General features: G+C 40.8%; 1 protein-coding gene across 1 annotated transcript in view; it reads left to right on the forward strand.

Annotated features, from left to right (window-relative positions):
- LOC117387811 (ras-related protein Rab-26) overlaps nt 1–16,240 on the forward strand; it is a 121,407-nt gene that overhangs the window by 32,886 nt on the left and 72,281 nt on the right. Inside the window, exon 4 of the mRNA XM_033985384.2 lies at nt 485–551. Coding sequence (XP_033841275.1) covers nt 485–551 — 67 coding nt within the window. The remainder of the gene's footprint in view (nt 1–484; nt 552–16,240) is intronic.

Raw genomic sequence — 16,240 nt, forward strand, 5'->3', positions numbered from 1 at the left:
CTTACATTCAGGACATATGAGTTCTGTTTTTTTTCTGCCATTTTGTATTCTATATGTTAAGAGGGTTAGGCAAAATAAGTGTTAAACCATAGCTTAAACCCATTCTGTAAGTTTTTTTTTTTTTTTTTTGTTATTCATGAATCATTGTAACATGATTAATGATTATGCCAACTGACTAACTGACTAAAACACATACTGTATAAATAGTACTGAACTTTAGTGGGAATGGAGAAAAGATACTACTCATGCTGCACTTGGTCATATCACACTGAGCGTACCCTAGCATGACACTCTAATTATGTTTTTTTGCAATTACTTTAGACCACTGTTGGATTTGCTGTTTAATTATGAGTGTTCTCAATTTCAATGAGACTGGAAGTAATCACCGCACGATAATGAAAGAGAGTTTTTTTTTCCCCCATGTACTTATCAGTGTCATTTCCCACAGTGGTGTATGTAATCATATCTTGTGATTGTGTTGTAGATTTGGGACACTGCAGGACAGGAGCGATTCCGGAGTGTCACCCATGCTTACTACCGAGATGCACATGGTAAGGCTATAGATCTTATCGCCGTAATCTTGTTTGAACGTGACTGGCATTTTTAACAGTCCATGATGCAACCAGTGAGTCAACCCGGCCTTTTTATTGCGTAACTGCTGAATTTTTGTTTCCTTTTGCTTGATTTCTGTTAGCTTTGTTACTTAGGGTCTGGGAGAGAACATGAAGCTGCCTATTAGGTGTTGTGAGCTATAGTCCAGAGAGTGTGGAGCAGGTACTAACTCAGCAGAACTGAGGTACATGTAGCAGACAAACAACAATACTACAATTCCAGACTCAGTATTAAACTTGCTGTACCTGTCTTAAAAAAAGTGAAAAAAGTACTAGTTCATTTTACAGTGGTTATTCATGTTATTCTTCTTTTGCCTTATGCATTCACAGCATCCTAATTGTTGAGTTTATATGTACATTTCACAACTCTCAGAGACCAGTGCAGTGTTTTGCATTCACAGTAAAGCTAACAACAATTAGAATGCTAACGTGCACTTTCTGATTATCTGACAATACAATGTTTTATAATTAGGATGCAGACAGCACACATATTTTTAGTGTGATAAGACAAATCTTTTAATTCAATTTAATTTATTTTTGTAAAGCCCAAAATCACAGCAGCTGTCGCCTCTTAGGACTGAACATGAGAATTGATTTAACCAACAGAAAGTTAGAAAATCAACTATGAAACAGAAGCAGAGAAACAAATTAATCAACTGATTTTTTTTGCACAAATACATAGGGAAAAGACTACAACTATTCCATATCGATCAAGGTACCACAATGATAAAAAAAAAACAACAAAAAAAACAACAAAACATTATTTTTTATACAATGAAGAATTATGACTGAAGAATGAAATGAAGACTCACTTGCAAATTACCCAGTGTTTCTGTTTAGCTATTTCCTCACAGAGTGGGCAAATAAAGTGTCCAGTGAGCCATCAACCCATACTTCACAGCATTCGGTGTCTGTTGCCAACGTTAAAATAAAGCTCATTCAAGATGACAGGCAGCGAGGGCAGTGGATACAGACTCCAGCTGTCACTGAAGATGTCCACAGACTGACTTTAGGGAACTTTAATACTGACTGCTGGATAAGAAGTCTTTTTCTCATATGTTCACGCGCCCATTTCCCTTTAATGCAGTTGCCTTTGTAGGTAATGTTATATTCCATTGCAATAATAATAATAATACAATCACATTCTCTATGGAACTTAAAAGACCCAAACAGCATCCCAGAAGACATTTTCTATTCATTCATCATTTTATAAAATGAAATATCCATGCAAAGGTAAGTACTCACAAAGCTTGAAATACAGCATGATATTGAAGCACAAATCATTCCCCTCAAGCCTTTTTCTTCCATTGACACTGCAATTGATATTACCTTTCAGATTTCTTTGCTTTACCAAAGTATTCTGTCATGATCATAAAGTGTATAAAGAAGTGAACTAAGGGAGTGTAATGACCCATAGTGTTTGGCTCCAGTCAAATGAAGCTCACTGAGGCTAGAGCAGTTATAGAGGCCAATTTGGAGGCGAGTTCCATTTGGGATTCTGACCACGAGTATCATAGCAACCAAAGAGCCTCGCAAAGAGTGACGCTGTTAAAGGTAAGGCTCCTTCCCACACACACCCCTAGTTTAGCAGGGATTGGGCACTTAGCAATCAAACCTGTTGCTAATGCTCGCGAGAGGAGCCTCATCTGTTATTAATGTTCATATCTTGATTTACGGACACAACAGTGAAATAAAGCAGGGTCATTTAAAGCAGCTTAATATGAACATTTTAACATCAAAATGACGAGCCTGACAGCAGCAGTTACAGAGAGAGGCAACAGTTTTTCAATAGAAAGTGTGTTGGAGCCAGTGTCAATGAAGCTGGAAGTTATATATACAGTAAAAACACAGCGCTAAACTGAAGCATTCTTTATTTTAAAATGTCAGGTGGGTAGTAGGCATGGCAAATAACTGTGATTAAAGATTATATCACGATAACTATTGCTGCTGACAGTTTAAAAAAATGTTCTGGTTATAAATAATTACAATTTCAATATTATGAATAGGTTCCATATTTAAACAACTGTTAAAGTATTGTACTTTGTTATGAGTGAAAACAACAGTGATCTAGAGGAGATTATCAGTGAGAAGTAGTTTTTTTAAAAGTATTGCGAATGATTATTGTCAAGCCTTTTCATCACGATAAACGATATTATTGTTTATCGTCCCATCCCTATATGAATATAAAAGTAGAAATATACAGAACATTAGTCCTTTCCTCTAATCCCCTCTTGCTCTCACCATTCAAGTCTTGTTTTATCCACTGTCACTCACTACTTTATAGTGAGCTGGACTGCAACTGTGACATTCAGTAAACATCACTTTAGAAGGTAGCAACAAAAATACATCTAAAGTCATCTGTGCTCACGTTAGATACCACACTGCATTAGTGCTGCGTAAGACAGTCTTTATTTGTCCCACAAAGGGGAATTATAGTGTTGCAGTGCTAGGTTCCAGAACAGCAGGAGAACACGAAAGATGCAGTCAAACTCAGGATAAATAGCGATTAAAAACTTAACAGTATACATAAAATCTAACACAACACTGCCAGCAGAGTAATAGAGATGTCTGTGATGTTACAACCTAATTATCAACTAATAGCTGCTGTGGTAATATCAAAATTTCTTTGGCTAGCTTTTGAATTAAAAGAAGTGAGGTCTGTGTTTTTCCAAGTATAAAAATAGCTTGAGAGAGGCGTCAAAGCTGTAGTTTGCAGTTACTTTAACAACATTTGAGGCTTTTGTTTTAATCCTCAGTCCTTTTCTGCCAATGAACTTCATATTTCTACACTGTAGATCAGTGAAATCTGGTGTAGTTCTATAGTTGATACAAGTCTTTTGTTTTAGTCTGCGACATAGGGCTAAAAATTAGAGATGGACAGATAAATTTGCTTGCAGATTTTGCACTTTTTCACGTATTGGCTATTGGCGTTAAAAACTTAAGCAAAGGCTGATATTTTGGTTGGTCCAAAAACATGACTAAAGTGAGGTATTTAGTGTTTTGTTTAAAATCTTAACAGCCCATAAAATGTGACTACTGCTTTCTTAGACGAGTTTTAAACATATCACTGTTTTTTTCTGTATTACTGTACTATTACTATGAAGACTAACGCCTCCTATTAAACTGAGTTATAGTGATTACATATCATTTAATATGGGGGAAATGACCAAAATGGCCCCATGTGTCAGCCTCAAAATAAAGATTGAGTTTATTGGCTGGCATCTACTTGGACTTGTTCTGTGCATTGGCCATGAAAAACACCAGTTGATCTCTAGCAAAAGTGCATTATAGAAAAACATAAGTAAGAATACTGGAGCAATGAAGAAACCATGGCAATACCCAAACTCAGGGATGTGTTTGTTTTGTTCACGACTGGCTTGGGTCACTGCTCCAGTCATTAGACCTTTAATGAGAGCGCAGGGATCTACACAATCAGCGCAAATAAGCAGTTGGCTGCAATCTGCCCAATCCATCTGGAGCCAGGGCCACTGTGAAGGTTCAGATAACAGGTAGCATTCTGATCCCCTTCTCGGTGGAGCAGACCATTTGTCATTTCCCTTGAACAGAGCCGAACCAGACACATGAAAAGACCAGATTACCAAGGTGGAAAGAGAGAGACGAGGTTTTGAAGAACATGTACAGCTTGGGCCTGCTATATAGTTAAAATCTATGATACCCAAGGATCATTCTGTTATAATGCAGAAACAACTGCAGTGCCCATTGGGAGCTGATGTCGCCATAAATGTCATCACAACAGAGAGCTGTGAAGTTGTCAGCACCTCCTATGGACAGCTGCACATCACACTAGCAAGCAGTGGATTTTCTTTCATTTGTGCCAAAATGACTATGTGGTGCTGCAGGATCCTATGTGTCTCATTGATTAAGAAAATAAAATTGAAAAATGGAGTAAGTATAGAGCAGTGGGCATACAAAGATGAAAACGGGGGTGTATTGGCAATATAAGCGTCTTGAAAGTAGGCAAGGCAAGACAAGTTTATTTGTATAGCACAATTTATACACAAGGTAATTCAAAGTGCTTTACAGAATAAGAAAGACATTAACATCACAATACAACAAATCAAAACATAAATAACACACAAATAATCATCATAAGATCAACATTAAACCTTTCAGTCATATGCAGCTAAACAGAAGTGTTTTGGGCCTGGATTTAAACATTGTCAAAGTAGAGGCCTGTCTCACATCTTCAGGAAGACTGTTCCAGGTTTTAGCTGCATAAAACTCAAACACTGATTCTCCATGTTTAGTCCTGACTCTGGGAGCAGCAGGAGACCTGTCCCTGAAGTCCTCCTCATGTGGCTCTAACACAGTGGTTCTTAACCTGGGTTCGATCGAACCCTAGGGGTGCGGTGAGTCAGTCTCAGAGGTTCGGTGGAGGTCAAAACACGCACCCGACTCATATGATTAGCGGACTGCGAGCGTCTCCAGACGTTGGCCCAATTCAACAAATGTACCCTTTGATGTGTCTATCGAAGTACCTGCCCAACTTAAATGAGCCGTTTGAACACTGCACACGCCTCACAGACCCAGCTCACAGTCCTGCGTAAAGACACAGCCCTGATTTTCAGACGCTGTACGCAGGAGCAGGAGGATCAGGAGGACGTAACTTTTGCTCGTCTCTCATGACGCGCTAAAAAGCTTGTCTGTAGATGTATAATGAAAATCCTGATAGGAAATCGCCACAGAAATCTATTTGATGTAGTAACAAGTTTATTATATCTGTGATAGATCTGCTCTTGTCTCCGTGATGACGTATCACGTATAACACATCAGACATGTCGCCCAAAAGTAGAGCCACAAGCGAGTGAAAATGAGCCAAAACAAAAGTCTGTGGAGAGCTTTTTAACAAAGGGGAAAGGGCCAACTGAGGAGCCAGAAGAGGAGACTACGACCTCCAAGAAAAAGGAAGTTAAATTTAAGAGACAATACCAGGAGTCCTACTTAAATATGGGTTTGTCGCTACAGGTCATTCTCACGTGCATAGTCCGCTCTGCGTAACATGCGGAAAAAGCAAATGAGGCAATGAAACCTTCAAAACTGCTTTGGCACATGGAGACTAAGTACCTGGGATTAAAAGATAAGCCTTTAGAGTTTTTTGAAAGAAACTGTGGAGCAGACTAGACATAATCACACTGTGGGTGTCATTGTCTCTCATCACTCCTCCATGGGTCCACCTCATCCCAAAGACACAAGTGCAGGGCTCCCTCTGATGCAGCGGTTTGGTGAGTTGTATTTTTTATGCACTTAACTTATTTTTTGCTATATTTATCTGCCACATGTATAGGCTTGTCCGTGAAAATAAAACCTACATTATTCCGTTGCATTATTATTATAATTATATATTATGTTATATTCATTTTAGATGTCAAAAAGTATTTGCTGCTCCCAGTGTTTTATTTTCCGTGGAAACTGGGTCCAAATGGCTCTTTGCGTGTTAAAGGTTGTGGACCCCTGTAGCGTGATGGAAATTAGGTGATGGGTGTGTGTTAAAATGTTAAAAATAATAAATAGCATAAATACAATAAGTTCATTGTTGAAATACATAAGGTTAAAAATTTAAATCATTTCAGTGTGGTAGAATTAAAAAAAGGTCATGTCTTTGTAAAAAGGTATTTGTTGTGAGTTCATGCATTTTATTGGTTTTATTCTTTGAACACAGTGATGTTAATGCACGATTCATTTTGTGCGCCAGTAAAACATCCATATGTCTTGAATTTGAAAAACAAACAAACAAACAAATCAATAAACAAGGGTTCGGTGAATGTGCATATGAAACCGTTGGGATTCAGTACCTCCAACAAGGTTAAGAACCACTGCTCTAACATGTGGGAGATGTTCTTTGGTGCTGGTCCATGGAGAGACTTGTTCACAAGCAGAGCTGCTTTAAAGTCTATTCTTTTAGCTACAGGAGCCAGTGCAGTGACCTGAGCACAGGACACATGTGTGAAGTACTTCCTGGTTCTAGTCAGGACCCGAGCAGCAGTGTTCTGGATGTACTGCAGCTGTCTTAAGGCTCGTTTGGAGAGGCCAGTGACCAGGCCATTACAGTAGTCTAACCTACTGGAGACAAATGCATGGATAAGTCTCTTTAAGTCTGGTTTACCTTTAATTTTTGACATGGTAAAAAGCTGCAGATGATAAGTAATAAGTAATAAGTAATTAAATAAGTAATTAAAAATTGCTCAAACATGGATGAATCACTCCATATACAACTTCCAGAGGGTAAATGAGAAGGGGAAACAACTATAACATGGTTAAAAGCTCTGGAAAGTCGATTTTACATAATAGGTCTGCTTTAAAGTAGAAGTGAAGCTTTAAGTCTGTGTACAAGATTGAAGCTAACTGAACGTGGAAGATTCAAGATTTTTATTGTCATAAAAAAAGAAAGTAAACCCAGTATAAACATTCACACAATAATGACATTCACCCGGCACTGGATAAGCAAAACAAAATGGATGAATGAACTTGGTTTGTTGGGATAGTACCTGTTGTAAATATAAATATATAGTAAATATATATCATAATCTCATGTAAGTCAAGTGGCAGTTTATGGAAAAAAGTAAAAAACAAAAAGCCAGAAAATAACCAAAAACATAACCAAACAAAGGTGTTGTAATTTATTTGTATTAGACTAATCTTAGGTATTGCGTTATTTTGGTACATTTTGGCCCTTGTTAACATTGTGGTTGCTAGGCAACAGTAGCTTCACCTGTCATATACACTTAAAGTCTACATACAAGAATGAGGCTAAATGACTGTGGAGGATAGCTTAATTACATAAAAGGGAGATTGGATACAGCTAGATTTAACTGTTCTCCAGAGGCACTGGCTTTTAGCAATGAAATTCATACAACTACTAATGTCACAGAACTGATCGAACTGGAACTGGAAAGATTAAAGGTCTTACTGAAAAATCTTACACTACATCTTACACTAATTGGACAACCATGAGTAACTGTTTTGCAATTTAAACATTAAAAATAGATTTAGCAATACTGTATAGTATGCTGTTGTGTTGATATACTTGCATCATTCCTCTGACTATACTGAAAAGAACCATATGTAAGACTTAGATTTGAATATACTCCATAAAAATAACTTATCTGTGTCCCCAGTGATGAGGTAGACATGTTCAAATCAAATTGATCTTTTTACTGATAACAACTCTAATACTGATTTATTAATAGTAACAAAAACACTGGACATGATGCCCAAGTTGTTTATGCTATAAACTGGTGTTCTCAAGAGGATTATCCAATCAGGAAAAAGAACAGGCCTCACAATGATTATCTTATTTGTGTTGCCAGAACTCTTCCTGATCTGAATCGTCACTACATAAACCCCAGCAGCAAATCATGAATCAGTGCTCGTGCAGCCTCTGCTGCTCCGTGAGGGAATTCTGGAGGTTCTGAGCTTTCACATGAGACACAGCCTTTCCATACACTAAGAATGAGAAAAAATTATATGTGTCCTCTATCTGCAGGTTAAGACAGTGGCCACCCAGGTTCGGCTGTGATTGTAGTATCTTTTTAAAAAGCTGTTAGAACGTGGGTTACATATAGTTTATTTAAAGACTCTGAAGCTTGTTGAAGATAAAAATAGCTTTTGCATTATCTTTCATATGAGAAATGTCCAGTTAAGAAAACCATAGAGGCAATCACCTGTACGTTTTGCAAAATGTGCAAGAATTGAAAACATGACAGAAAAACCAACACTGCCAAGTGTGCTCCAGTACTAAAAAGCACACTTTCTTTCTGCATTTGAAGACATGGCTGGACTTGATACATATCCTGTATGTGCCAAGAGGAAACTCAAGTCTGACCAATTGCTGTGAATATGTAACACTGAACTGACAGTGGTAAGCATCTGTTTTATTTTTACCTGTTTCTTCTATTGCAATGAATGTGGAGCATTCTGTAGCTAGAAGCTTTATGGACATTTGGTGGCTATGTTTAATTTTACTGTCCCTGTCAAATAAACCAACAAATGCATGAAATAGAAGGCTCTCTGAAAATAGCTGTGCAATAAGTGACAGCACAGATGGAGTTAAGGTAGGCCCCATAGAATGATTCTTCAGTCTTTTTCTATTAAGTCAGTCTCTGTGAGGACTTCGTTTTGCTGTAATAGGCCTTACCCTGTGGAGGTGCTGAAAAGGGCAGCAAAGACACACTTGACGGCACAATTTGCTTATTTGTGGGCTTCAGCTTCCTGTTACATGTGACATTTTGAGGACTATTTACCATTGAAAAGATACAGTATAATGTGTTTTAAATAGTTACTATGGTTACAGTTCAGATTTTTCATCATTTTGTTACAGTTTTTTATCACTGAAAACCAAATTTTGTAAAGACGGTTAATCAAAATGTGTTTGTGATTTTCTACACCTGGTATAGGTTGAGGAGTCGTCGATGAGGTATAACACTGCATGGTTTTGAAGTTAAAGTGCACCTGACAGGTTCTCATGCTTTTCTAATTATTACTTGGTTTGGTGGAATAGTACTTGTGGTTAATATTTCATAGTTTTACACCAGTTAAATGACAGTTTGTGGGGAAAAAGTTCAAAAGAAAAGTACAAAAATACGCTAAATAGGGGAGAGTTCTGAAACGGTAAAGCTCTCCAGCGACAGTAGCTCAGTTGGAGTGTATGTCCACTGAGAGTGCTATATATTGATGGTGTGTAGGGCTGCTATATAAAAAAAGAAATAATAATAATAATAAAAAAAAATTTGACCATTTACCATTTATGGCTGAAAATTCTATCCAAAATGCAGGGACATCTTATGAGCATGGGACACATTATTAATAATAGGTATTGTCATTGATATTTTAAAATTAATCTAACTAACTATTGTGTGTTGTGTATTGTGTAATACAACTGGAATTACCCCTATATATGTCACATCAGCTGCCCATGTCCAACTGGGAAGTAAAATAATAAAATTCACCCAAATTTTAAGGTCCAATATTACACAAAATTGACTCTTGTGAGCTTTAAACCATGTTGTTACCTCCTTAAAAACATACCTACATTTGTATTTTATTACATTCACACATTTAAATAATCCTGCATTATTAGTTTGTCTACATTTCCAAACTTCAGAATGCTCTGCTCCACCTTATGATGTCACAAAGTGGTAGTTTTCAAGTTAACAGCTCCTTTTACCTTTAGTACAGAAAAGACTGGCAATTTCAAATGATTCTAGTGAAGATGTGTGGAGTTTAAAAACACAGTGGAGCACTTCCTGTATTACCACATGATGACATCACAAGGTGGAAAAGAGTGCAGGGTTTGTTTTTAAACTCCATACATGTGTGAATGAAACAAAACACATCTCTGAGTATGTTTGTGATCAAGAAACATTATAGCTCAGATCAGAAGTTGGTGTAATATGGGTCCTTTAAGCAAATTGCCAAAACTAGGTGAAGTTTTTAGTAAAATCTTAAACTGTATTAACTGTGTTTTAGTGAATATGCAGCGGTTGCCATTGTTGTGCCATCGGTGTGAAACTTGGCATAGGATCTGCCAAATTATCAAAACCTGGTGGACAACCTGTAGTGTAAACCTCATTGCTGCCAATATTGCTGTTATGCTGCTGTCAGTCTGTAATTCACCTCATCAGTCTTTGTCTCTGAAAGTAAAACTGACTGTTCATATCACAGCTAATCTCAGTGTAGACCGATCCATCTTAACTATCAATATGGAAGTATGCATTGATTTTCTATATGCTTTTTCAATTTTTTTGAATTTTCTTTCTTGAATCCAGCTGTCATAGCCAAGCCTAGAGGCCAAACCGGTTCAGTTGAGAGTGAATTGATTGCAGGAAAGGTACTACACAACGTCAGGTTGTTGTTTGGCTGTCAGTCAGTGATTGGAGCTATACTTGACACCAGTTGCAATCAGCATCAGCAGTAGGGGCAGTATTTTTCTGGTGGAGTGGATGTTCAACGTGAAAAAGAACTAGTTTAAACTTCTGTTTTATGTCACGGTCATTACTTCATCATCTCGTCATTATGGCTTTTACTAAGAGTGAGAGTGTGCACACATGGCTGCTGAGGTACATTTCATGTGTTAGAGCAATGTTTGCCTTGTCTCAGTAGAGATATATTGTAATCAGTGTTTGTAGTCAGAATGTCAGCTGTGTATGCTGTCTGTCTGCTTTATAATGCATTTTATAGTCCAACAATCGTCATTGTGCATGGTTAGCATACTAGTTGTTAGCACTACAATGATGGCAAAACTGTAGGCTGCGTAAAGAACTTAGGAACTCATCGCGTTAAAAAATTAAAATGCTCGGAAAACGGTTGTCAAAATGATCAAAAATCAGATACTAATCGGTACTAAAACTAGCGTAAATATAGAGTGTTATCTTTGGGGTATCTGAATCAGTATTGATTATTGAGTCTAAGGGATGTTACCTTCAACAGCCTCACTCCTGATTGCCTCTTTTGTTGCTACAATCCTCGTGGTTGAAATTCCAAATATGAAACTCAGCTCAAAATTTGTCCCTAGAACATCTGGCCTTGATTCATTTGTGACATCACATTCACTTAGTCCACTTTTATTATACATCATCAGTGTCATAATGGGCAAGGCAAGGCAAGTTTATTTGTATAGCACAATTTGTACACAAGGTAAGTCAAAGTGTTTTATAGAATAAGAAAGACATTAAAATCACACAAATCAAAGCATAAATAATCGCAAATAATCATCATAAAATTACCATTAAAAGAGAAGGGTGCAGAATAAAAACCTTTCAGTCATATGCACAGCTAAACAGAACTGTTTGGAGCCTGGATTTAAACATTGTCAAAGTAGAGGCCTGTCTCACATCTTCAGGAAGACTGTTCCAGGTTTTAGCAGCATAAAACTTAAACGCTGATTCCCCATGTTTAGTCCTGACTCTGGGCACCAGCAGGAGTCCAGTCCTGAAGTCCTCAGAGTGCGAGATGATTCATATGGCACTAACATGTCAGAGATATACTTGGACGTAGGCCATGGAGAGACTTATACACAAGCAGAGCTGCTTTAAAGTCTATTCTTTGAGCTACAGGAAGCCAGTGCAGAGACCTGAGCACAGGTCTTCTGTGCTCGTACTTCCTGGTTCTAGTCAGGACCCGAGCAGCAGCGTTCTGGATGTACTGCAGCTGTGTTAAGGCTCGTTTGGACAGGCCACAGTAGTCGTTGGGAGAGGTTACAGAAGTCTAACCTACTGGAGACTAGGGATGGGAAGATATAAAATTTTAGACTCATGATTATTGTGGCCAAAATAATCGCGATTAACGATATTATCACGATAATTATTAACCTGTTAACGTTAACGTTAACGCGACGGCCCGGGCCTACAAATTTATAGCAATGTACATACACTTCTGCATCACCCACACAAACAATCTACACATCAAATGAAAGCTACAGCGCTTGTTTTTCTGGATATGCAAACCATCTTCACCTGCAATCACCAGTGCTGACAGGAAAGACATTTTTACAGAAAAGTCACAAAGTGTGAATCTGGACTTCACTTACCTTTGAGCGCTCTGGTTCTGTCAAACATCAACATATTCACACAAAGTTGGTCTCATTTGTTCTGTAAAGGTCCAGAAAATATAATCCAGTCAAGAAATAATGTCCACAAAGTAAGATCTTCCATGTCCAATCTGCTGCAGGAAAGTACTCCAAATATGAAATCTGCTCTGTCACTTCTTTGCATTTCTTTTGTCGATTTCAGACATAATAAACTTCTGACAGTGCCAACTTTGTTTGGTGCTAAACACACGTGCTAGCTTGTGATTGACACCAGTGTTGGCCAATAAGGGTGGGGGTTGTGGGTTACTGGAGCCGCAGACAGCGAATCAGTGCTACAGATGACTGAAAATTTACGCCCCACTCTACCCCTTGTAGAATCAACCAATTACATTACACACATTTAGTGACGTTTTCCTCTTACAGCCAATGAGCAGCGGAACACGATGTATGACAGGCCATGGTTTTCCGTTAACAGACGTACCCGGAAGAAAATGTGTACTCCTCATTGCCATGTTGTCGAAATGGACCAGTCCTTGTCGCGCCGGAAGTGACGCAAGTGCCCGTCAACGAACACTTAGAACGATGCATTTAAGGCACTTTGGCGAATTGGGAAATGGTCGAAGCTGAGTGAATGCAGAAGTGTGTGCATAATGGCGCATTTTACGCACTGTTGTTTTGCATTTTAAACATGTCGAAACAGACAAAACAAAGGGAGTACGTGATCGAGGACAATGTGGATGTTTGTAAAAGTTAAACTAGAGGCATCTCGGACCCGGAGCAGTTCATGTCAAAGAGTAAAGATCCCACAGTGGACTCAGGAGTAAAGGACCTTATTTTTTGATGGATTGGATGCTGTTCTCGATCGGTAAGCATGGTTTATTCTGCTATTGACTTAATTGTAGGTAAAATATACCGTGTATAATCGTTAGCATTGCTTCTGTGCACATAGTGCGCATTCGGACCATGGGCTCTGGCACATTTGTATTCAGCTGTATGAATTAGACTTAATTTGTCTATTGTTTAAAAGGTGTTGTTTTATTTTTCAGTTTGCATTATTGTAGGTAAAAATATAAGATGTACACACATTAAGCATCTCATCTGTGCGCACGGGTGAGGCGCGCACTGGCACATTCCTGTGGAGAGTTACAGATCAGACTTTGTTAATTGTTGATATCTGGCAGAATATAGTTCAGACAGAGATAAGCACAGAAGCTAACAAGTGTCATTGCTATGACAGAGTGGGCAAACACCAGAACTAACATCTAAACGTTGTATTGGAACTGGAAACATGAGGCAGTGTGGTGCCCGCGATTATAATAGTGTGCGATGATCACGATTATAAAAAAAAATGCCACGAACGATTAATTAATATAGCAATTAACGATATTATCGTATATCGTCCCATCCCTACTGCAGACAAATGCATGGATAAGTCTCTCTAAGTCTGGTTTTGACAGCTGCACCTCCAGCCACGACTCCGTCAAACTGGTTAAGTTTGCGATGACAGCACCCTTATCGGACTCATCTCGGATAGCAATGAGTCTGCCTACAGGAGGGAGGTGGACCGTCTGGTGTTCTGGTGCAGCAGCAACAACCTGGAGCTTAACGCCCAGAAGACAGTGGAGATGATTGTGGACTTCAGGAAAGTCACAGCCCCCCTGCCTCCCCTCACCCTGATGGACTCCCCCATCACCACTGTGGACTCTTTCTGCTTCCTGGGCACCTGCATCACCCAGGATCTCAAGTGGGAGCCGACCATCAGCTCCCTCATCAAAAAAGCCCAGCACAGGATCGTCTACCTGCGGCAGCTGAGGAAAGGCAAGCTGCCGGTCCAGATGATGGTGCAGTTTTACACAGCCATCATTGAGTCCATCCTCACCTCCTCCATCACTGTGTGGTTCGCTGGGGCCACTGCCAAGGACAGACAGAGACTGCAGCGCATTGTGCGCTCTGCTGAGAAGGTGACTGGCTGCAGCCTGCCATCTCTACAGGACCTGTATGTCTCCAGGACTCGGGGGTGAGCGAGCCGTATAGCAGCTGACACTTCTCACCCTGGACATGGACTATTTGAGCCACTTCCCTCTGGCAGGAGGCTATGGTCCATTGGGACCAGAACTTCTTGTCATAAGAACAGTTTCTTCCCCTCTGCCGTTTGTGTCATGAACACTTAATAATATTTACACAAAACTACAAAACTGGACACTTTATAATACCAGTCACTTTAATAAGTCATGTTTGCACTGTTGTATATATTTTCTACCTATAATTCCATCCATCCATTTTCTTCCACTTATCCGGGGCCGGGTCACGGGGGCAGTAGTCTAAGCAGGGACTTCCAGACTTCCCTCACCCCAGACACGTCTTCCAGCTCCTCCGGTGGGACCCCAAGGCGTTCCCAGGCCAGCCGAGAGACATAGTCCCTCCAGCGTGTCCTGGGTCTTCCCAGTGGGACATGCCCAGAACACCTCCCTATGGAGGCGTACAGGAGGCATCCTGAGCAGATGCCCGAGCCACCTCAACTGGTTCCTCGGGATGTGTAGGAGCAGCGGCTCTACTCCGAGCTCCTCCCGTGTGACCGAGCTTCTCACCCTATCCCTAAGAGTGCGCCTGGCCATCCTGGGAAGGAAACCCATTTCAGCCGCTTGTATCCAAGATCTTGTCCTTTCGGTCATTACCCAGAGCTCATGACCATAGGTGAGGGTAAGAACGTAGATTGACCGGTAAATCGAGAGCTTTGTCTTGCGACTCAGCTCCTTCTTTACCACAACGCACCGATACAGGGACCGCATCACTGCAGACGCTGCACCAATCCGCCTGTCAATCTCACGCTCCATCCATTCCTTTCCTCACTCGTGAACAAGACCCCAAGATATTTGAACTCGGTCAAGGACCATGGTCTCGGATTTGGAGGTGATTCTCATCCCAGCCACTTCACACTCGGCTGCAAAATGCCCCAGTGCCTGCTGCAGGTCCTGGGTCAATGAAGCCATCAGGACAACATCATCTGCAAACAGCAGAGATGAAATCCTGTGGTTCCCAAACCAGACCCCCTCCAACCCCTGGCTGCACCTAGAAATTCTGATCCACAAAACACATGTGGACTGGTTGGGCAAACTCCCATGAACCCTCGAGGACCCGATGGAGTACAGAGCTGGTCCAGTGTTCCGCAACCGGGACAAAAACCACACTGCACCTCCTGAATCCGAGGTTCGACTATCGGTTGGATTCTCCTCTCCAGTACCCTGGAATAGACCTTACCAGGAAGGCTGAGGAGTGTGATTCCCCTGTAATTGGAACACACTCTCTGGTCCCCCCTTCTTATAGAGGGGACCACCAATGGTCTGCCAATCCAGTGGCACTGTCCCCGAACACCACGCGATGTTGCAGAGACGTGTCAGCCAAGACAGTCCCACAACATCCAGACACTTGAAGTACTCGGGACGGATCTCATCCACCCCGGAGCCTTGCCACCGAGGAGCTTGCCAACCACCTCAGTGACTTCAGCCAGAGTGATGGACGAGTCCACCTCTGGGTCCCCAGTCTCTGCTTCCTCCTCGGAAGATGTGACGGTGGGATTGAGGAGATCCTCAAAGTATTCCTTCCACTGCCCGACAACATCCCCAGTCGTGGTCAGCAGCTCTCCACACTGTAAACAGTGTTGGTGAAGCACTGCTTCCCCCTCCTGAGGCATCGGAAGGTTTGCCAGAATCTCTTTGAGGCCGTCCGATAGTCCTCTTCCATGGCCTCCCCGAACACCTCCCAACCCCGGATTTTTGCCTCTGTGACCACACGAGCTGCCGGTAGCTGCCTCAGGATTCCCACGAGCCAACAAGGCTCGATAGGACTCCTTCTTCAGCCTGAGGGCATCCCTTACTTCCAGTGTCCACCACCGTGTTCGGGGATTGCCGCCGCGACAAGCACCGCAGACCTTACGACCACAGCTACAAGCAGCCACATCGACAATAGAGGTGGAGAACATGTCCCCAGTCTCCCGCGGGAGAAGCTCTCCCAGAGGTGTGAGTTGAAGACCCCCCTAACAGAGGGCTCCACCAGACACTCCCAGCAGACCCTCACAATAGGCTTG

This window comes from Periophthalmus magnuspinnatus, chromosome 19, assembly GCF_009829125.3.
Source record: "Periophthalmus magnuspinnatus isolate fPerMag1 chromosome 19, fPerMag1.2.pri, whole genome shotgun sequence".
Classification (NCBI taxonomy): domain Eukaryota; kingdom Metazoa; phylum Chordata; class Actinopteri; order Gobiiformes; family Gobiidae; genus Periophthalmus; species Periophthalmus magnuspinnatus.